The sequence below is a fragment of the Cynocephalus volans genome, chromosome 5, assembly GCF_027409185.1.
Source record: "Cynocephalus volans isolate mCynVol1 chromosome 5, mCynVol1.pri, whole genome shotgun sequence".
Lineage (NCBI taxonomy): Eukaryota > Metazoa > Chordata > Mammalia > Dermoptera > Cynocephalidae > Cynocephalus > Cynocephalus volans.
The window spans coordinates 55259577-55281819 of NC_084464.1; the positions used below are offsets into that span (position 1 = coordinate 55259577).

A 22243-nucleotide genomic window follows, 5' to 3' on the forward strand; every position below is an offset into this window, starting at 1 on the left:
TGCCCTGACACCTGCAGGCGGAAATGGGGCTGCCTGGCACTCAGCTCCTCCTTCAGGAGGTTTGCTCTCAGATTTGCACCCTGACTTGGTACACTGTGTAGTGGCCGGTGGTAGAGAACACTCTGAACCAGCAAAGGCATCCTTGGCACAGGGAGGGACCAGATGGTGCTCCCCAGCCTGCCAGGCATCTCAAGGAGGAAAAGCCTGGCTGAGAGCTGGGATGGAGGGAAAGGGGCAGTATAGGGAAGCTATCTATGTACTGTGACACTCCTTATGCAAATCAAATGCAAATTCAGAAACAAATCGTGCCTGGAATTATGGAATAACCAGCTCATGCTTTTTGACTAACGGCCCCTTAGAGAGTGGGGCTGGAAGGGGATGGTACTTAGAAGCACCAACTGATTTTGCATTTCTGGCTTTGCCAGTTTCTTGCTGTGTGACCTTGGCCAAGTTACTTAACTCATCTGAGTTTCAGTTTCCTTATCTGTAAAACGGGATAATATCTTCCTATGTGGGCTGTTGTGGAAATTCCTTTGAGATGATATTTCATTAATATTAACAATATTTGAAAAGGGTACTGGGGGTGCGTGGAGGAAGGCACTGTGAAGGGCAGGGGTCTTAGGCTGGGGAGACTATACCCTGGAGACCTGCTTCTTGAGCGCTGACTTGAGATGGTATCTTTGAGTGAGGCAAGGTTTCTGAGGCCCTTCCCTATTTCAGGGGAGATGCGAAGGGCAAGGTGGCAGTGGTGGTGTTGGGGCTGGACAGACAGCAGGACAGAGGCAATGGAAGGGGGTCAGAGGCAACAGCCAGTCCTGCTCCTGCCATTGCCACATCTAGGCTCCTGGGCTCCCTCCAAGTTCTGGCCTAAAACATTCTGGTATTCCTCTTAGTCACAGATGTGTCCCAGGACACCTGTGGACCACACCCAGGGGAGCAGGTCCAGGCTTGGCAGAGGGAGCCCCAGGTTACTGGCAGGCATTGCCCTGGAGTTGGTGCTTCAGGCATTATACCACTACCTGGCTTCACCATCCTGGTAGGCAGCCTCTTCTTCCTCCTCGGAGGCCACACCCTGGGGAACCCACTCTGGCCCCAGGGGCCAGGCGGGATGCCCTGTGGAGTGAGGTGGCCCTAATCTCACTGCCTAGTACCTGACTCTCTCAGGAAATGGGCAACTCTTTCTGAGGTCTGGCCTTAATTGCCCTTGCTGCTGTCTCGTGTCTGCAGCTTGCCTCTGGGCACAACAGTGGGACCCATCCAGGGGTGTGTTCCAGGGCCCTGAACCAACTCCTCAGAAGGAAGGGGCAGAGCCTTCTCCATGTGCCTGCCATGTGCACGCCTGATAGAAAAAAGAGCCCCTACCATCCTTCAACACTTACAGAAACATCATGAGGTCTGATGTCATTTTTAAGGCAAATGTTGGAAACATTAACTGCATAATAGGGTCAGAGGTGATAATCTTCATTTAATCACTTCTTGATTTTTTAAAAAATAAATATTACAAAAAGATTTTTGGCAAATTATTACCAGACACAGAGAATTCTTCTAAGGAGGATTTTAATTCCAAATCTGTTTAAAAATTTATTTTTAAAAAATGAATAAAATAGAAAATAGAGGATAAAAGGATAATGAGCAAAACGAACTCCTTGCCTCCCTGTTATCAATGTTATGATAATGATATAAAGTGTGGCTCGTCCCTTGGCAGATCATGGAACCACTACCTGGCATGCCACTTGCTTGGCTCTCCTCCTACCTCTCTGACCATTCTTTTTCAAAACGTTTCCATGCAGACATCCCCCACTCTGCCCAGCCCTCATGTGTTGAGGTCCCTCAGGATTCTGCCATGCTTGCCCCACCTCACTACTGTTGATGGGTTCCAGCTCTCACCTCTCCTCCGAGTTCCAGACTCGGGTCCACTGGGATGCCTCCCTGGTCCCTCAAACTCAATCCAGCCAGATGCCAGGGAGTCATCTCTCTCCTTTGGCCCTGACACCTAGTTACTAATTTAGTGCTGCCTTCCACCTCTGCAGCCTCTCCTCTCCTTTCCTGCAGCTGCCTCAGCTTGGGGCCTCACTCTGCTCAGGGCATTGCTTCGGCTGTTCAGCAGCTGATCTCTGGCACCTGGTCTGGTCCTCTCCTATCTGGCCTTCCTTCAGCCACCATGGCAGGCCTCCATGCAAGCCCTTCAGTGGTTTACCACCACTCACTGGGTAAATCCCATCTTCTTCAGCTTGGTATATAAGGCTCTCCAGCTCTCCATGCTGCCCAGCCTTTGCTCAAGCTCTTCCATGTGCCTGGAATGCATTTCCCACCAGCTCAGCCTGGGAATGGGACAATCATTGGTTTTCTGAGTCTGAGCTTGAGCACTACTTCCTCTTTGAAGCCTTTCAGCCTCTCTTGTCCCCACCCCCCAAATAACTCCTTCCTTACACTCTGGTTTCTCTTCAGATCATATAAATCTTTCGCCTTTTACAAATAACTCCTTCCTTTGTCAGCCCTTCCCTTCTCTAGTACCTATGTCAATTCAGTGATCTGACTGCCCACCCTCTTCCCACACTCACACTGGACTATGAGCTCCTCCAGGTGCAGGGCTGTTTCCTGTTCACTCTGATCTCTAATCCCTAGCCCAGGGCCAGGCCTGCGTTAGGTGAGTTAGCTGGTGTTTGGGGCTGCCGATAAGAGTATCCTATTAGTCAGAGTGATTGGTTCAGGGGTGGCTACCTGATGCAAGCCAATCAGAGTCCTTCTTGGGATTTGTCCAAGTGGAGGTAGACACAAGGACAGATCTTTGAAGGATCTGGATCGCCTGCTGCTGGAAGTCATTTCCCTTCACATGCACGAGGCCTGTCTGCAGCAGGAGGGAATGAAGCTTGGCAGACAGCAGCAGAAATGAAAGATAGAGAGAGCCCCCTGGTATCTTTAATCCCTATTCCTAGTCACTGAGCCTCTAAGAACTGCCTGGTTCTTCGGCAGTTCCTTCAGCTATGTGACCAAACTTGGCAGCTTTCTAATGAGTCCCTTTTGCTGAAGCTGGGTTTCTGCTCCTATGTGACCAAAGGGTCCTGACCATTTTGATAGACTCACAGTTTGGTGAATGAAATTATGAGGAAAATCCTAAATCAGTAGATGCAATAGTTCAATGGGATAGCTGAGAAGGACCAAAGGCGCCAGGTTATTACTCACAGGGCCTGATATCAAACTCCTGTGGCCTTTTCCTCTCCTGACCACATTGAGCCCCCAGTCTCATATCCCCTCTCTCCAGGCCTGGGACAGTATCAGCAACTTACAATTGTTCAGCACTTAACAGTTACAAGGTCCTTACAGAACAATTTTTTCACTGGAGTCTTCAGCCACCTTGCTGTATGGGAGGCAGCAAGGGCTTCTTTATTCCTATTTGACAGATGAAGAAACTGAGGACCAGAACAGGAAATGACTTGCTCTGGGACACCTGTGAGGGCTGGAGCCAGGGCCTTAGGGCAGATCTCCTGCCTCTAATCACGACGCACTGCCCTTCCACAGTCACTTGGTGTGTCCCCTGCTCACATTTCTCCCATCCTCCAGCAGGAAAGAAGAAAGCATGTTCCTGCTCCTTGGGAAGTAGGAGGAGCTCCCTAGGCTGGGAGAGCTCCCAACTATGAGACTTTCCTTGTCCTAACATAAGGTTTTCATCCCTGAAATCTTAATATTACATATGCGTGTGTGCATATATTTATATGTTAAACTTGAACTGCTTTTTAAAAACGCATCCCATCGTTTTACGTCAAACGAAAACACACTAAATTATGAAATACATGGGTACTTCAAAAAGTTCATGGGAAAATAGAATTAAAAGAGAATCCTTTCCAATCTTTCCATAAACTTTTTGAAGACCTCTTGTATATACTGACATTAATGTTGCAAATTTTTAGAAAATGTAGAAGTAACACCAAGGTCAAGAGTTTGAATCCCCATACCAGGCAGCCACCAAAAGAAAAAAATAAAAGTATGTCGAAGTCATGTAATATATTATTCTGACAGTTTGACAGTTTAAGTGTATAGAAATTATATATAGTATATATCATGTGTATGTTATATATAATACCTATAAATCTCTATATATCCTCTACACCTCAGTGTGAATGAGTTTCAGATCTAAAAGGGAGCAAGGGGAATGTGCCACCAAGAGGGGAGAGGTGGGGAGGGACCACAGGAGAATGAGAAGGCAGAGGCCACCTTCCTCTCTGGAACCTTCTCTCCCTGGGAAAGCTGTGGGGCAGTCGGAGAAACCCAGAGTTTGAAGACTGGAATTGTGTTCAAGACACCAGTCCTTCTCTGGGGCAGGAGTCCTCTCTGACATTCCAGAGAGGTTGGGGCCAATGGGAGTGAGTGCTCCTTGTGCCACCATCTGGTGTCCCCATCTAAGGGCACACCCTCTCCTTGGAGGAGGAAAATGGGAGGATAGGAACATGCGCAGTGGCTTCTGATCTCTCTGGGATCTGCTTCACCAGCCTGCTGGGCTTCACATGGCCATATCTTTAGCATCACTCAATGCCAACCCAGGACCACAATCCCTGAGGAAAGGCCAACCCTCCCTCCAGACCCCTATTCTGTGTCCTCAGGATCAAGGTCCAGGGTCCTGAAATTACGTTCTGGGAACAACATGAGGAGCAAGCCATTGCTCAAAGGGTTGAGTGTTAAGGCTGCTCTCTACATGCCCACGCATAGGTAATGTAAAGTGATGAGAAGCTCCAGTTTGGCCAGGGTTGTCCTCATTTTTGATGGCTTGTAACTGGTGGACAGGTGTTCTGTGAACCATATCCTTGTCTATATATAGCTATGACTTATTGAGCTCTAGGCCCTCAATAGTGTGTACGTAGCAGGAGGCAGTATGGCAGCTGGCTAAGTACTCAGGAGTTGTACTGCATCAGGTCAAATCTCCACTCTGCCTCTAGCATCTGTGAGACTGTGGGCAAGTCACTTAACCCCACTAAGCCTCAGTTTCTTTATCTGTAAAATGGGGATGTTAAAGCTTAAGTAACTTGCTAAACGTCAACTAGCTAGTAAGTGGAGAAGCTGAGGTTTGAGTTTATGTCTGTTCAATGCCCTCTCTTACTTCCATGAGATGCTGGAGGTGCTTCATAAATTGCTCCTGCCTTAGTCATGCACAGCAGTTTTCCAGTGGGCCATCCACTTTCTCCAGGTCACGAGCTCTCTTGTCACCAGCGTGGAGCCCAGAGTTACCCTCTTTGGTGCTGACCTAAACAGTACAATCCACTGCTGGGCATGGGAACCTTCCACAAGGCTGGGCCACTCCCTGTATCCTTTGGTTTGCGGCTCCATGGACACCCAAGAGAATGCTGCCAAGTTGTGCTCTCCTGCCCCAAGGCTCACGTGGGGCCTTCCATGTTCCTCACAGACCCAGCATGTCCCCTGTTCACAGAGAAGTTCTCAGACCTCCTCCATCCGTCCCCAGATATATCTAACCATTCTGGGCAGAGGCTCCTCCCACCTGCCCAAATGAGCGAGTTGATGATGTTGTTGGGGAGCCCTCTCACCTTCTTGCTCATGACAGCCCTGGTCCTCAACTGTCCTCCCCGTCCTCCCTCCTACCTGAGAAGCAGAGGCACCCAGCCTCCTTTCTGGCCTGGGAGCACCTCTGTGCCCAGGGACACTTCCCTCAGCTGTCTCGGCTTGGACGGCCTGCCCGACAGCCTCTCCGGCTCTCCACCCACTCTCTGACATGGCTTCCTCTGCCTTGTCAGCTAACGCCCCAGCCCTCCTCTCCAGGATCTTCTAAGGAGACCCCTCCTCAGGCACCTGTCTTCAGGGCCGTGGGCTCTCGTCTACACCTGCCTTGATCTCTTTCATACCCACCATGTCTTATCTTGGGGCAAGTTGGGAATTCCCAGTTTGCGGAATCACAAGAAGAGGGGCAAAAACTTTCCTATGACACAGCCTACGCCCAGCATGCTTGGTCTTTGGCCCAGTGAAACAGTCAGCACACTCATCATAACCCCTGGTCCCCCTCCCGGTTCCTGCCCACTCAGGTCTGTTGTGTCAAAAAGGGCTGCAGCGGCTTGGCTCCCCACCCCTCATCCTCACCTTCAACTCAGTCACCCCAGCAGGGAAGCCCAGCTCTAAAGGCCAGCGGGTCCCTCACCCATCCTACCTGGGGTGAAGCAGCACTGGAAACCAAGGAGACCTGGCGGCACGGTGGGAGGGACCTGCAGGAGGGACTGCCGCGGGAGCTGAGGAAGGGTCAGCCTTTCTGAGAAGACTGGGGCCCCGGGGCTTAGGGCTGCTGCTCCCCACGACCTACCCGCAATCCCACTTTCTCCCTCCTCCTTCCCACGGTCCCCCTCCCCCTCCCTTACCCAGACCCCAGCCAGTTTGCAGTGACTGTGCTGAATGAAGAGGCACGGTCCCGCCCCGCGGGGATGGGGGTGGCGGGGTGGGGGGACCCCCTGTAGGTACAGACCGGCTCTTCCCCGCTGCGGGAACGTGGGGAGCCAAGGCGATGGCCGTCTGCGGGCTTTGGGCCTGTGGGGGTTTCGGGCCCCACCGGCATGAGTGGGGGCCAGACAGGGGAGACCCGAAGGCCGCCTCACCAGCTCCCGGAGCCTTGGCACGCGCCTTCGTTGTTAGGGACGCCCCGCGTCGCTAGGGGGCGGGTCGTGCGCACAGCGGGTCCTTCCCTAACCCTGGCACGCGGCTCACTGGCTTGCAAGTCGGCCAGGCCCTGCCTCGGGAAGTTTCCATGGAATCTACTGGGTGGTAGTGGGAACTCTGGCCTTATTATTTTTTGTGTTTCTAGGGATGTGCTTCGGAACGGGTGGGCTTTTCGTGCTGGGAGGTGGATGGGGGCACGCGGCAGTGCCTTCTTGGTACCTTTCGTGTGGAAATGGTTAGGACGGTGGGGGCAGGGAGATGGTCCAGGAGGAGCATCAGGGGAAGGTGGGACAACAGAAAGCACCTACAGGAGTCGCTGGAACTCCCCTGAGGCCCTGCAGAAGGGCACCTTCCCCCCATTCTCCAGGATGTAGACAGGCTGGCTGGCACCAGAGTCAGGAAGGTTCCAGGCCCCACAGTGCTCCTGCATACAGCCCCACGGCTGGTGCCAAAACCCCCTTCCAGCTCTGGTGTGACAGGATGTGATTGGTGTCCCTGATCTCCTGGAGGGCAGGAGTGACTGACTTCAGGAGGTTAGCTGGCAAAAAAAAGATATTGTCCTTTAGGAGGGGAAAGGCAGCTGTTGTGGTGGGTTTAACATGAAGTCAGAGCTTAGCTTTAGATTCAGCTCTGTGGATGCTACTGGTTGGTTACCTTGGATAAGCTAACATCTCAGAAGCTCAGTTAACTCATCAATAAAACGGGGGTACCGCAACTCCTCACCTTGGTGCCTATGGAGGAGCCTGTAGGAACTGGGCCTGGGTGAGCACCATTGAACGGTGGCTACAGCTGTAGTTGCCAAGATCCTGAGGTAAAGCTTTGCAAGCAGTTAGGGGCCAGGCACCAGGGATTCGGATCCTTCAAGCTTTCATCAGTGACTAACAAATCATGAGTGCCTTAATTAGAATGAGAACTCGTGCAGGCAATGCCAGCAAGGCCTAGTGTGCTCTAATAATTTTTACTAGACAGCCCTAGAACTTGGTAACCAGGGAGCCCTTGACTTGAAGACAGATCTCCTGAGGTCCTTTCCTTCTAGCAAGAGAGATTTGGGAATAGAGGCAGAGCTCCAGCACCTGTCTTGGTCCTGGGTGGGTGGATTCCCTCCATCCCTTGGCTTCCTCCTGCTTTGAACTGCCAATTTCCAGCTTCAGCTCAGGCTTGGGGCATGTGCTATGCAACTTGTTTGAAAAAGCATATGGTTGATGTGACCCCACCCTCTCTGACCCATCACCTGCCGCTGTCCCGGCTCACTGCTCAGTGGCTCTGGCCCCCTCATTCCCACCTCTGCACTGACTGTTCCCTCAGCCTGAAACGCTTTTCCCTCAGATTTCCGTGTGGCTCACACCCTCACCTCCCAGCTCCCTTCTTGGATGCCACCTCTTGGTGAGGCAGTAACACCACCTCCAGCCTCCTGATCTCCATTCTTGTTTTTTTTCCACAGACCTCATCACATCTGACACCCTCCTCTTCCTCTTCATTGCCTGTTTCCTCCAGGGGAAGCAAGTTTCACAAGGACAGGGATCGTCTGTTTGGCACTCGCCACATTCTCAGCCAACCAGTATCTGTTGCTCAATTTACCAATAAATCAGTAGGGCCTTAATTAAAACAAGAAGTCATTGTTATTAAGTGACACCAGAGAGAGGTGACCCTGCTGTAATAATTTTCACATTACAGCTCTGCATCTTGGTAGCCAGGGAGCCCTTTGTTGGTAAACAGTATAGCCCAACATGCAGAACCTGAGCACGGATGGTCATCATGGTGGTGATGAAGATGGTCCTGATTTAGATCCCGGGTGGCCTTTCAGCCAGTGTGAGAGTTCAGACTTGTGATGGATTACCCATACCAGGTTGCTGTCAGGGGAATGACTGCTTTTTTAAGTAAAAGAACCTTCAGGAGCTTCTTACCCTCTGTGAAAGACTTTTTAATGAGCAATCAGCCACAATAGCCCATGTTTTCACATTAACCAAGAGGGGTGTGTCTCTGGGCCCAGGCCCAGCCCATATCTCTTTGTGTCATGTGGGGCCCGGCCCAGGTGGCCTGCTTTGGCTCAGCCCCTCAGCCTCCAGCCTCTAGTCCTCTGCTTCAGCCTGCAGGGTGGTTCTACTAGCTCCTTCAGGTCTTCTGGTGCTTCCCTTTAGTCCATGTAGCTTCTTGGGTGGGCCTGGGTCAGAGCTGGTTGAGGGCGTAGGCTCGGGCTGTACTGAGGGCAGCTTCCAGGTCAGCAGTGCTTCCGGTGCCCTGGGCTACAACTCGAGAGCCCCAGGCCTTGCCCCCCATGTGGCTGCACACGGCCAGTGCCCAGGCTTCTGCTGTGAAGGTGGGTGTAGCACCCTGGGGACAGAATCAGAAGGGTATGCAATGCATAGCAGCCCTCTGGGCCAGCATCCACTTGGTGCTTGATGTACCCTTGAGAGTGGAGTCACGAGTGATCAGCACCCCCTCCCCAGGCCTGGCATGGCATCTGGGGTGGGGGGGATTCGGGTGAGGAGACATGAGAAGGGTTGGGCTGGGAATATGTATGGAGGTTGATGAATGTCTGCTACTTGTTTACAAGGGATGTAAGGCCTGGGAGGGGGTGGTAATTAGGGAATCTCATAGTGCCTTTTGTAGGGGGGAGGGCTGTCTTTAGGGACAAGGAAATTTCCCTGTCCCTGTCCTGGGGTGTCCTCATAGACCACCTCCTCCAAGCCTTGGCTCCCTTATCGGGGAAGAATTAAAGGCATGGAATCCGAGTGTTGGACCAGGAGATGGGTTTGGGTGGTGGGCTACTCTCCATTTCCCTCACCTGGGCCACCTTACAGGCACACAGCACGTTCCCCATAGGTTGGGGGCTGAGTAGGAGCACGGACGTGCTGGGGGCCTGCTCACATAGCTGCCGTACCACCTTCACCAGCACCTGGGCAAGGAAGGACAGACGGTGACCCTGTAGCTTCCCAGACTCCCCCAGCTCCCTCCCAGTCAGGACTTTGCCCTTCCCAGACCCTGGGAAAGTCCCCCACTGCCAAGACTCACTGAGAAGGATTCAGTGGAGACTGTGTCCACAATCAGAGGCCCCTTCGAGTGCCGCTCCAGCAGCTCCTGGGTTTTCTTTGCAGCCTGTGGAGCAGAAAGGATAGCAGAGGGGTTGGGCTGAGGCAGGTTTCCAATTAGCCCCCACTTCCAAACTGAGCTCCAGGCCAGCAATCCCCTCCCTGCTTCCCCCTCTCCCAGCAAAGGTCATCAGCTCTGAGCAGACGTGGCAGAGGGTCTGCCTAGGATGGCCTCTTTTCTTGGGTCCCACCTGTACCCTTCCTGCCTCTCTCGCCTCTTCCCTTTCATCCTAGCTCCAGGCCCCTACAAATAGGCCAATTGAAGGTGAGAGGAGGAGCTGGAGGTGAAAGGAGGAAGGCGGGAGCACAGATGGACCAGAAGGGGGTGGAAGGAAGGGGATCCACAGTCAAGCAGCAATTAGGCTTGAATGGTGTTAATCAAGTTGGTGAGCTTCCTGGCGAGAGAATCTGAGCCAAACTTGGGAGTTGAGGGAAGGACACAGTTTGGCAGAGAGAGAGGAGGGGAATGGCCTGGTGATGGCTCCCAGCTGGCAGGAGGAGGAAACCTGACACCCACCACTGTCCCCATCCCCCAGCCTCTGAGGCTTCTCAGTGTGCGTGCTGCGTCTCTGAGTGTGAGTATAGCCAAATCTCCTCTTACCTGCCCCATCTCCAGCTTACGGATGGCAGTGTTGGCACGCCGCTGCAGTGACTTCAGTGTGGCCTGAAGCTCCCGCCGCTGCCACTGGGGCATCACGGCAGTGTCCACGGACTATGGCCAGAAGCAGTGCATCACCCTCACCCTTCCCTGAGCCACAGCCTCTGAGGCAAGGACCAGCAGGATCAGGGAAGACACCACACCCACCACGCCCACCCTGCATAAAAACATCTGGGCCAGCTGGAGCCCAATCCAGCTGGAGTGCCGGGGAAAGACTGGAAAGATACAGGGAGGCATGGAGGAAGGAACAGGGCCAGGAGGGAGTAGGGAGCAGCTCCATGGTGAGGGTGGCCCTCACATCAGTGAGTCGTCCCACGTCCTTGGATAGCTGCTGTGCCTCTACCACCTCCCGACTGCCTCGATTCAGCCGCTCTGCAGCTGCCTCCACTTCCTGGGCCAGACTCTGGCCCACCTCTCGGGCCTGCAGGGAGGAAACAGGATGGTCAGGGCTGCCAGGCTTATACATACCTCCCCAGGACAGGGGCTCTCAACTCATTGCTGCTCACGGCCAAATTAGAAATATTTAATAATCAGGACCAATCAAGGCACCAGCACCAAATAATCATAACAGGTGCCAGCTGACAACAGCTAGTATGGCCACATCATGTGCATGTACCAACACTGGCTCTGCTGCTGGGCATTCCTGAGCCCCCATCCACACCCAGAAGTCTTGTGGGCCTACTGGCATGCTGACCTGCTGGGCCTGTTCTCCAGTGATGGCCAGCAGGCGGGTGGTGCCTTTGGCAAGCTGGCGCTCCCCAATGATAACCAGGTCCCTCACAGCCCCCGTGCGTAGCAGGTGCCTGTGGGCAGGAGCGGGGAGACAGTCGGGGATGATGGGAGAGAACGAGAAGTCTGAGTCCCAAACGAAGGGCGATTGGCTCCAAAGACCAAGGAAAAATGAGGATCCAGGGCCCCAGGACCAGGCAGCACAAAGGAGTGACTCACGTCCCACAGCATAGTTCCACAGAGGTCTGCAGTGCAGCTTTGGAGGCTGGGTCCAAGGCATGTGCCACAGGCACCCCCACCGACACCACCCGCACAGGGTCCGGGTATACCTGAAGGTAAGAGGGGACGGGCCTGTTAAGTGCCTGAGAAAGAGGAGGAGGAAGCCTTCTGGGTATGCCTGAAGCGGGTAGACGATCTACACCAAAAGGGCTCTCCCAACTCACCTCATCCAGAGAGCGCAGGCCAGGCACGTGGGCAGTGAGTGCCAGGGCCACCTCCTCCACATACACAGCCTTGTCCTGCTCCACAGCCTCCTGCACAGCACCTTCTACTGCCCGCAGCTGCTCTGGGGTCAATGGGGCCTGGAGAGGGGAGGGGAGAATGGACAGACCAACAGGCAGTCAGCCCCATGCCTGTAACTGATGCACTGAGGAGCACGATGTTCACTGAACTATCCCCACATTCTAGAACACTGGCTAGCACATAACAGGTGCTTCATAAACACTGGTGCAGCAGACAATTCTTTTCCTTAGAAAGCCACTTTGGAGTTGGGCTATTGGAAGCTGCAGGCCTTTCACTAGTTACCAAAAGTTAATGAAGAAACAGAAGAAGTAGGCTGTGTTCTCAGGAGCTTACAACAAGGGGCAGCCCAATGGAAGAGAAATACAGGACAGGAGAGATGCAGGACCAGGGAGCAGGCAGGTGGGATGGGGATTAGTTAACAAGAGCTTCCTGGAAGAAGGATTTGAGCCAAATGTACAGGGGGTTGGGGTAGGGGTCGGGGGACAGGGTGTTAGAGAAGGGGGAGACATGGTGGTAGAGAAGGGAGAGGGCAGCCCAGTTTGAGCAAGAATGGCTTGAGTGACAGCAGGAACAAGGAAGGTGGGTAGCTGGAGGTGATGGGAGGGCCTTCAAAATCCTACAACGTTAGAGCCGAGAAAGGCCCCTGACACTGTCTAGCCTGACCTTTTGCTGGTGCAGAAGCCTCAGAGGAAGGGCCTTGTCCAAGGTCCCACAGGGATTGAGTGGCAATGCTGGTCCCAGAGTCCAGGCCCTTGGACTGGTCAAACGCCTCACGTCATCAGACTGTCTCTCTTTAAGCCTGTTGCCTCACATGAAGCCTGTCTTTCTTCTCACCTGGGTGGTCACATCGAAGCGCAGCCGCTCAGGACTGAGATGGGAGCCCTGCTGCTCTGTGCCAGGGCCCAGGGCCTGCCGCAGTGCCCAGTTCAGCAGGTGGGTGGCCGTGTGCTTCTCCATGCAGCCCAGACGCCAGGCCTGAAACACTTTTGTCACTCAGCGTCCTGGGTGAGGGTGGAGGGTGGGGAGTGAAGGGGTTGCAGGGTATCAAGAACAGTTGCAGAGGGTCCTTACCTTATCCACATGTAGCTGCACATGGTCTCCTACCTGCAGGCACTCGGGGGCTACTGCCTCATGCAGGATGAAGCCCCCATAGACCTGGGCCCGGGCCACTGGGAACACCACATCCTGGGGAAGGTGGGGTCAAGGCACTGGAGTGACTGCTTGTAGCCTTTCCCTCTGCTTGGCTCCCATCCAGGCTCAGGTGTGCCTCCCACAGAAATTAGGTTCTGAGGAGCAGGAGTGCACACTCACCTGTTGCTCTGCCCGTACCAGGAAGCCACGATCCGATGCTTGACCCCCTTGTTCAGCATAGAAGTTGGTCCTGTCCAAGAGGAGGCCACACCTCTGGCCTTCCCCCACTGAGGCTACGGCTGTCCCATCCTCTGTATACAGCTGTAACACCTGGGCTTCACAGGTGCCGAACTCTGCCAGGGCGCAGAATGGTTATCAGTGCTAGGCAGGGGCTGGGGGCATGGGATGTGGGACTGTGTCTTGAGGCCAACAGGCACTGGGCTGAGAGCCCTTCAGCTGGGGGCCACAGGGACCCCTGGCGGCTACTGTGGGGAATGCATAGGGGCCACTAGCAACCATCTTTGATGTCCCTCCCAATTGTGGTCAGGCAAGCTTGTGGCCACCCACCTTGGTCCAGGTTCTCACCATAACACCCACTGGGTTGCAGGGAGTAATTGTATTTGGGGCTGTCATCGGTTAGGGGCACCCCAAGGCGCTGCAGTTCCCCCAGCGCGTGGACGTCGAGCCGTAGTCCCTGTTCCTGAACTGGCTCAGCCTGCTGTGCCCGGTGCTGCAGGATAGGTGTGTGTAAGGTGCACAAAGAATGCAAGAGGACTTAAGCTTTGCAGAGCCTGTCTCTGCCACACAGCTGTGTGGACCCTGCAGCCCCCTCTGGAATAAGACCTTAGAGCTTGACTGGCAAACCTGTCCATCATGCAGGCTCCTCAGGATCAGGTCTCCCTGCCAACCATTGCCCCTGAAGACTCTCTCTAGGACGCTATGCTGGCCTCTCCCCTTCTGCCTCTCTGTTTAGCCCATTTCTAGGTAGTGTTCCTCTCTACAGACTGTGGCCTGAAAATTTGTCCCATCACCTCAGTGGGTAAGGGAACAGACTGTATCTCAGTCTCTTGATTCCTCTCATTAGCTGTAGCTCTTTCCCAAGGAGCTCAGGGCTGGTGAAGGAGTTGATGTGTCCTGACAGAAGCCTGCGTGGGGGGCCCCAACCTGTACCTGTGCCTCCTCCTGGACCAGCCGTTCCAGCCCAGCAGTGTCCAGCTTCACCCCTTTCTCCTCCAGCATCAGCTCTACCAGGTCCAGTGGGAGTCCGAGGTTCCCAGACAGTGACAAGGACCAGGCCACTTCGGCTTTGAGGAAGAAAGACACGAGTGTTGAGGAAGGGAGGGGTAAGACAAAGGAAGGCAGAGAAGTGAGGGGGAAGTAAGAGCCAGAGCTTTTCTAACCACACAGAAGCCTCTGGGTGCCATGCACAAGTGCCCTCTTCCCACACTGGGTGGTTCCAGAAGGGTCACCTTCAGACTTCATGCTGCAAGGCCAGGGCCAGGGATAGCCCAGGGTCATTTTGGAGGAGGGGAGCTCAGTCCAGGCATGAAGCCAACCTTGGAAAGCAGGGACAGCTAGCTGGGCAGTGCAGAAGCGGGGAGGGGCAGCATGGTGTTCCTGCCACAGAGGGGTCTGGGTGTTGGAAGGGGAGTACAGCGAGAGAGGAACATTGGGTGGAGGTGAGAGGGTGATGTGAGGCCCAGAGCTGGCCCAGAGCTCCCTCCTCTGTCCACCCTGGTGTGCTTAAGTGAGCCCCTCCCGCCTTGTCTAGGTACCCCACTCACCAGGGAATACTTCTGAAGGCCCCAGGCGTTTCAGAGTCCGATCAATGATCCGCCGACCCCGCTGCAGGGAGGCCAGGAAGGCCACCTCATCCTCTGACACCAGGTTGGCTATCTGAACCAGGGCAGGGCATGAGTGGAGCTGGGCCTCCTTTCGGGAGAGGAGAGGTATCTCTTTCCACAGCTCCCCCATCAGCCCTCCCCCAAGTGAATCCAGTACCTGGGCTGCGTTCTTCTGCAGTTCCGGATAAGTGTCTCCCTGGGGGAGGGGGAGGGCTTAGGAGGCGCAGAAGGCAACCAGCCCACTCTCTACCTCCCCACCCTGGACCTCCCTAAGGATACCTGCCCTGGAGGCTCAGAACACTGAGGGACTAGAGGAGGGACTCAAATAGGGAGTCAGCTTCCCTGTGGGATGGTACAGGCAGAAGAGGGTCCCAATATCTAAGACTCAGCAATCTGGGAAAAGAGCTTCCTGAAGGCTCCTGCTTCTTATAAGCAAGTACAGCTCTCAGCCTGCTGACAGGACACTGGGCTGGACATTTAGGGTGGAAGCCCTGGGTGCCGTGGCTAGGGGCACTGTCTGGGCTCAGCGGTAGGCTCTCCAAGTGCCCAGGGAAGCCCAGAGGAGGGAAAAAGCTCTGTCCTTACCAGTGTCTCTACCACTACAGGCACCAGGCTACCTAGGAAGCCAGGTGGTGCCTGCAAGACCTCCGTGGAGAACCGCACAGCTCGACGGAGGATCTGACGAAGAACCAGCCTAGAGGGGTCATAGCACAGACATGAACTGCAGCAGCCCCTGGGCAGCAGAATCGGGGATGGGAAGGACGAGAACCAGAGTGTGTGATCCCACCCCTAAGCCCTCTCCCTTCCCCCATTCCTTCTGTCATCTCAACCTGACGCACCTCTCCTTTTTCTTCCCTCCACACCCCTGTATCCCCCAGTAGCCCCTGCCTGTCTCTGTAGCCATTTCAGACTCACGGGGCACCTGACATCCCAGGGGAGACACCATCAGAGATGCAGATGCTGAGTGTGCGGATGTGGTCAGCCACCACACGGTATGCCATGTCTATGCGTCCCTCATCTGCCACCCCTACCCGGCCCAAGTAGGGGGGTGCCCTGCAGCCCTGGAAAGCAGGAGAGGAGACATGGCTGCTGGGGCTGCCTGACCTGGCCCAGGTGGGTACTCTTTATTTCTTCTAAATCTTCTGTCCTCAACCCTAAAGCTGACCACATCCAGAATGGCTTTGCTTGGATGAATGGAAGCTAATCCCTGCCCTCACGGGGAGCACATTCAGCACGAACAATGATCATATATGTAGTCATCTACTGAATTTCTACTCTCAGAACTGGCTGGGTAGTTGAATGACATGACTTCTAATCCCCTGAACAGCCTGTTCTAGGAGGCATTATCATCCTTGCTTTAAAGAAGAGGAAAGCAAGGCTCAGAAGAAGAAACACAAGGCCACACAACTCATGGGGAACAGATTTGAGGTCTGAACCAGGCTGTCTGACTCCAAGCGCTCTCCACCACCTGCTCCCACTCTAGTCTTCATGGGGGGCAGGGAAGGAGAGTGTATGCTATGTGTACATGTAAGTGCTCTAAAACAGAGAGTGAGCTCTAAACTATCTCTCCCCCAAGCTTCCTCATCTCATTAAGCAGTCCTGTCATTCACTGTAGGAGCCATCCTTGATTTCTCTTTCCCCTCCCCATCCAATCCACCAGTGGGCCCTTCTGCTTCAACCTCCATGAGATCCCTCAAATCAGTCTGCTTTTCTCCACTTCCATGGCTGCCACCCTAAGCCATGCTCTGTGGTCTCTCGCCTGGACTGATAATAGCCTCCCAATTGGTTTCTCAGCTTCTACTCCTGTCTCCTTCCAGCTCATCCTCCACAGAGCCACAGGAGTGGCCTCTTAAAAGTGTGCATTCAGGTCATGCCCCTCTGCACATAAAGCCCTTCTCCCACACTGAGAATAAAAGCCACACTTTGGACTTCAAGGCTCCATCAGATTTGGAGCTGCCTTCTTTCTGTGGTAGACTGTTTGCAAAAATGGCCCTTTCCTTAGCACATGCCACTGGCAATTTGACTTTATAGCTACTTCCCATCAAGGGATAGAGTCCCTCCATCCCTTGACTCTGTGCCCTTGTGACTTGCTCTCACCAATTGAATACAGTCAAAATGAGCTGTACTAAGCCTACACTTCTGCTCTCCTTGGAACCTTGCCAAGCTGTGATGTGAACAAGCCTGGACTAGCCAGCTGGGTGACAACAGTTTGGGTCCAGTCACTCCCACTGCCCCAAACTGCCAGCCAGCCAAGCCCTAGAAGAGCTGCCTTAGTGCTACCAGAGATATATGAGTGAGCTCACACAAGATCAAAAGAATGACCCAGCTAAGTCCAGCTGAAACTGCTAGCCCACAGACTCAATGGTTGCTGGTTTAAGCCAGAGTATTAGGGTGGTTTGTTATACAGCAAAAGCTAACTGCCATACTCTCCAATTACATCCCATGTGATTCTACTTTAGTTGGCTGGTTTCCTTTTTGTTTCTGCACATGTCAAGCTCTTTCCTGCCTCAGAGCCTTGGTACCTACTGTCCCCTCTACCTGGAATGAGCCTCCTGTGGCTGACTTCTCCTCTTCCAGGTTTCAGCTCAAAGGTCATCTCTTTGGTGAACATTCCCTAAACACCTTGCCTAAGGTTCTTCTATATCCACCCCCAGTTACTATCACCCATGTTTACTGCCTGTTCACAATCTGTAAGCTATTATCTTGTTCTTTACCACACTTATTTATTATCACTCTCTCACACTAGAAGGTAATCTTTCCTGTTTACTGCTGTATCTTCGGTACCAAGCACAAAAGACTTACCACAAAGTAAGCACTTGACACATATTTTTTGAATAAATTAAGAAGGGAAGGGGTTAGGAGCAACACCAGGTAATAAGCAATGAATCCTAGTCTCATGCTTGACCCTCTGGGATCCTTAGCTGGTTACTCTCCCCACATGCTGCGAATACTTTGAACCCTCAACCAAGATGGAAAGCAATGGGACTGAGCACTGGTGACAAGCAGGTCAGAGGGGCTTCTGGAAGGAAAGAAGCAGGCTCACCTGGTGTATGGCATTGAGAAGCGGGGAAAAGAGGTCAGTGTCGTAGGTGGAGCGTCTGCCTTGCAGCACGGCCACCAACCTTTCCAGGCCCATTCCCGTGTCGACATGCCGCTGGGGCAGGGGCTGCAGGCTTCCATCTGCCTGTCTGACCAGGGAAGAGTGCAAGGTGAGGCCCCACTCAGGATTACAGGTGTGAGGCAGATGCCCAAGTGGAGTAGAGGACTGAAGAGGAGCCCAAGGGGGTAACAGTGGAGGAACTAGACAGGCAGTATCATCCCTCCCCACCCAACGGCAGATGATGATGGCCTTGGGTCCTGTCCTTTCTCATAAAGGGCTATCACCACCCTCATCCCTGCTTCGGCCCTTGCCTGGATCCTAGACATCACCTTCTGAGACAGAATTCTTTGCTCTTAGAAAGAGACATGTCAAGGCTAGAAGAAAATCTTAGAGATCATCAAGTTCAACTCCATCTTATAAGATGCCAGAAAGCAGCAGTGACTAGTTTAAACTGTCATGGTCAAAGACTAGGATTAAATCAGTTATTACCTGAAAAGTGTTTAGAAATGTGCCTGGCATATAGTAAGTGGCATTTAAGTGTTTGTTTTTATAAGAAAGGGATCAAAGTCTTCTGACTGCCACCTTTTTCACTTCCACCAGGGATTCTCCTGCTTCAGCACCCCAATACCTGTTGTGTTGCATGAAGACCAGATTCCAAAGCTCCACCAGCTGGGGGGCTCCCACTCCACCAGCCAGGTCATAGTGGATCTCAGTACAGGGCCCACAAGGGCCAGTATCCCCCATCTCCCAGAAGTTCTCTTGTGGCCCAAAGGAAAGCACACGGCTGGTGGGCACCCTGGGGAGAAAGCCAGGTGAGGAGCGGAAGATGGTCACATGCAGAAGCTGGGACCCTCTCTGCCATGGCAGCCTCTCCTTCAAGTCCCCACTGAGCAAGAAGACCAGTGCTGGTAGTCTCTATTTTCCAGACATAAGGAGGGGGTTGACTTACCCTAAGCTGAGCCATATGTCCCTGCTCTCCAGGTCTGGGTCCAGCCTTGCCTTGGGGTCACCACCAAAGTAGGAGACCCAGAGCCTATCCTCAGGGATCCTATAAACCTGAGTCAGCAGTTCCCAGGCCATGCTGCAAGTCTCCTCCTGCAGCAGAAACCAGCATGGGGTGGGGAGAGGAAGGTAAGGGGGAGGCCCCACTGAAGTGCCAATCAAGCCACGTGAGTTAAGCCTTCAGCTTAAGATAAAACTATTTCCACTGCCCATCTTGTTCTCAGAACAAGCCACAACCATTTCTGCCTCTGAGATTTTTCCTGCCTATAAGCTTCCTTTCCTTCCTTCTTTCAAGTCCCAGAACAAGTCCCACCTTCTCCATGAAATTCTCTACTCGCTGTAGCCTGGGGTGATCTTTAATTCCAGTTAACACCTTAGCATTACTGTCTATTTATTCGTACAGCTTTTGACCAGACATTATGCAGGAGGCACAGTCCCTGCCCTCAAGGGACTTACAATACAATCAGGGAAGTGAGATACAATTCCTATTATACATGTCCAGCTAGTGCTTTGTCTCTGTATCTGGTATGAAGCCCTGCCTACATAGACAGGAAAGCAGAGACAGACTAACTTTTGACTTCCTTTTCAGCTGACCACTGACCCTCTCTTAGTTCCAGAGCTTCCTGGAGACTCACCTTAAAATATTCACCCCCAAAGGCCCAATTGCCAAGCATCTCAAAGAAGGTATGATGGGAAAGGTCTCGGCCCACATCTTCCAGGTCGCTGTGGCGTCCTCCAGCCCTTACACATTTCTGGCTGTTGGCCACACGTCGGAAGCCTGCCATCTGGCTTCGTGGATCTACGGTGCCCAGGAAGATTGGCTTAAACTGGAAGCACATGAAAGGAGGGGCGGGGGATATCTCAATTCCTCAGTAGAAGGGAAAGGTTGGGAGTGGGGATAGGGATGCCTGTTCAGACTTAAGGCTGACTGTGTCCCTGAGAGTGTAGTGTGGTCTTGGCGTAGGGGTGCAACCTGGGAACCTGGGGGCAGTCATCTCTGGTGTTTGGAGGGAGAGAAGGGGTAAATATATCGTGAGGCAGAGACCCTCTGCTAGTAAAATAGGCAAGGTAAAAGAAGGAAGAATTGTTGGTGGTTGTAAACAGGGCACTAAGAGGTTGCATCCTCTATTTCAGCTTCTTCAACCACACCCAATAACTCCAGAGTAAAAGTAGACCACAGTGTACTGGGCACTTCCCAGAATATCAGCATTTAGCAGGGATCTTGGACAGCCTTTAAGGTTAACCTACCTCCCTACCCCCACCGCCCCCATTTTACGGATGAGGACAATGAAGCCTAGAGAAGGTAAGTAGTTGATCAAAATCAAAAGCTTAGAGAACAGTGTTTCTGCAGAAATTTTGAACAAGCTGGCAATAGTAAGGCCATGTTATGAGCCTCCAGGACACTGAAGTCATTTAGGTCCTGAAAATGGCTACAACAACAACAGAAAGCTTAGAGAACAGTACCTAACCACATAGTAGGTGCTCAATAAAATTTTACTTAATGAATGAATGAGTTATCTTTATTTAAAGAACGAATAAAAGAAAGCAGACTTCCTCCACCAATGTGCCTCCCCGGGACTCCACACCCGCCTTTCCTGGATTTAAAACTCAATACCAACCCAGTAAATTCCCAGGTCGAGCCCTCCCCAAGCTCTAACTAGACCCCGAGTCCCGCCCTCTAATCACTTTACCCAACCACGTACAGCCCTGTTTTCCCCAAAGCTATGAGCTCCGTCCCTCACTTCTTTCGCCCAATCCCGCAGCGACTTTCTCTCCGTAAAACTCACAAACTCCGCCTCCGATCAGTAGGTCTCAACCCCCACCTGGTTCATGCCCGCGTTGACGAAAAGCAAAGTGGGATCGCCGCGGGGCCGCACGGGAGCAGAGGGCACCAGCCGGTGGCCATGGCGGTCCCGAAAGAAGCTCAGGAAGGCGTCCCGCACTGCCGAGGCCTGGACTGGAGGTGGCTCGGTTGAAAGCGGCCGACGGCTGGGGTCCTGCCATGGGGGCGACCTTCGAATGGCCCGCCGCAGCCGACCGGCTGCAGCCGCCACCGACGCCGCCATCTTAGCTCCGGGCAGCGACTTCGCGGCGCCAAAGAGTGATGTGGGAAAGAAGCCTGACGTTTCTCACAGCGGCCCCTGGCGACGGGAGGACTCAGGGCAGCCTCTGCCGCCTGGGTGGAAGTGACTGGGGGACGAAAAGCCAGCAGAAGTTGGCTTAACACAGCGTCTGGCACATAGCAGGCCCTTAATTCATTCGGCATTAAATATTCATTGAGAGCCTACTATGTGCCAGACATTGTTTTAGGCGCTTAGTGTACATAGGTAACAAAATTAACAAAATACCCTACCCTCTGAAATCTATGTTCTAGCAGTAATTGTTGTTATGCTTATTGAATTCTCAGAGTAACAGATGGGTTGCAGTGAACGCGTGTGGATTCAACTTTGTGCGGGTGCGTGCGCGCGCGTGTGTTTCCAGGCTGAGGAAGAAGGCAGGGAGTACCTAGGGAATGTTTGCATTCACTCAAGAGGCTTTCAACAAATATTTATTGAATACCTATGATGCGCCAGGTACTGTTCTTGTCAGTTCCCTTTGCCCTGGCATTGGAGATGGCCATGTTGTCCTTAGGAACTGAAGCAGGCCCTTTCAAGCGGGAGTCTACTGGAGACACAAGCATATGCTCCATTATTAATTGACTAATAATATTTGGTCTTTTAATTTGCCTGGGGATTAGAGAAAATCTTGGTCGTCGGGGCAGGACAAAGCTGCTGTTTGATAGCTGCAGAGATTTTCCTCTTTAAGCCTCCCAGTGCCCTAGGATTTTGTGTATTTTGCTTTAGGGTAAGAGACATACCTGTCCCACCTCCCCCTTCTGACTTTCTGTGGTAACAGCTGTGGTTGTGAAGGCAACACAGTTGTGAAGGCACCTTGTGGGTGCAGCCAGGGTCTTTAGGGGGCTTCTTGTGCTGCCCTCTCGCCTTGGCTTGGGAAATTAAAGAGATTGGGAAGACAGAAGAGAATTTACCAAGAATATTGCCAAAGCCTAATAAGGCAGCAGAACTGAGGTCAGTGTAGTCATGGAGACGGACTTGGCTATCCAGATGGACTCTTTTGGCCACTATTCTTTGTGGTGGGGTCTTTTGAAACACAGTTTCCTTGGGGAATGTGTAGTCTACTTTGGACTTGAGTTTCTATAGTGATAGTAAATTCTCAGCTTTGTATTCTGACAGAGCTCAGAATATCTGTCCCATGATCCTCTGTTTCTCCTCTTGCCCATGTAGATTAAAGGTGTTGTTTTGAAAGTGTGTTTTGCCTATTTTTTTTTTTTTTTTTTCAGTTTCTGGAACAGGAACCTAAAGCCAGATGGGAATTTCAGTGAGACTGATGATCTTGAAACAAGACTGTGAAATTCTTCCCCAGACTGTGATGGGAGTGTGCCTTGGGTTGAATGTCCCCCTAAAACTTGACCCCTACTGTGACAGTGTTAAGGGGATGGGAAATCCTATTAAGGTAGTTG

At 52.8% G+C, this 22243-nt stretch overlaps 1 protein-coding gene and 1 non-coding gene across 2 annotated transcripts; one reads left to right on the forward strand and one right to left on the reverse strand.

Annotated features, from left to right (window-relative positions):
- Positions 1-8545: 8545 nt before the first annotated feature.
- Positions 8546-20789, reverse strand: AARS2 (alanyl-tRNA synthetase 2, mitochondrial). Its single transcript, XM_063097007.1, has 22 exons — positions 20547-20789; positions 19359-19550; positions 18671-18816; positions 18350-18517; positions 17665-17809; positions 15537-15682; positions 15207-15315; positions 14779-14817; positions 14562-14673; positions 13948-14081; positions 13363-13507; positions 12958-13130; positions 12718-12831; positions 12481-12621; positions 11568-11705; positions 11344-11453; positions 11090-11198; positions 10694-10816; positions 10339-10449; positions 9661-9744; positions 9434-9544; positions 8546-8979 (listed from the first exon to the last, which is right to left on the reverse strand). The coding sequence occupies exons 1-22, from the start codon at positions 20787-20789 to the stop codon at positions 8815-8817; spliced, it is 2958 nt and encodes a 985-aa protein (XP_062953077.1). The 3' UTR covers positions 8546-8814.
- LOC134379386 (small nucleolar RNA SNORA33) lies at positions 20036-20161 on the forward strand. Its single transcript, XR_010023785.1, has one exon. It is a non-coding gene; the product is annotated as a small nucleolar RNA SNORA33 (small nucleolar RNA).
- Positions 20790-22243: the final 1454 nt, after the last annotated feature.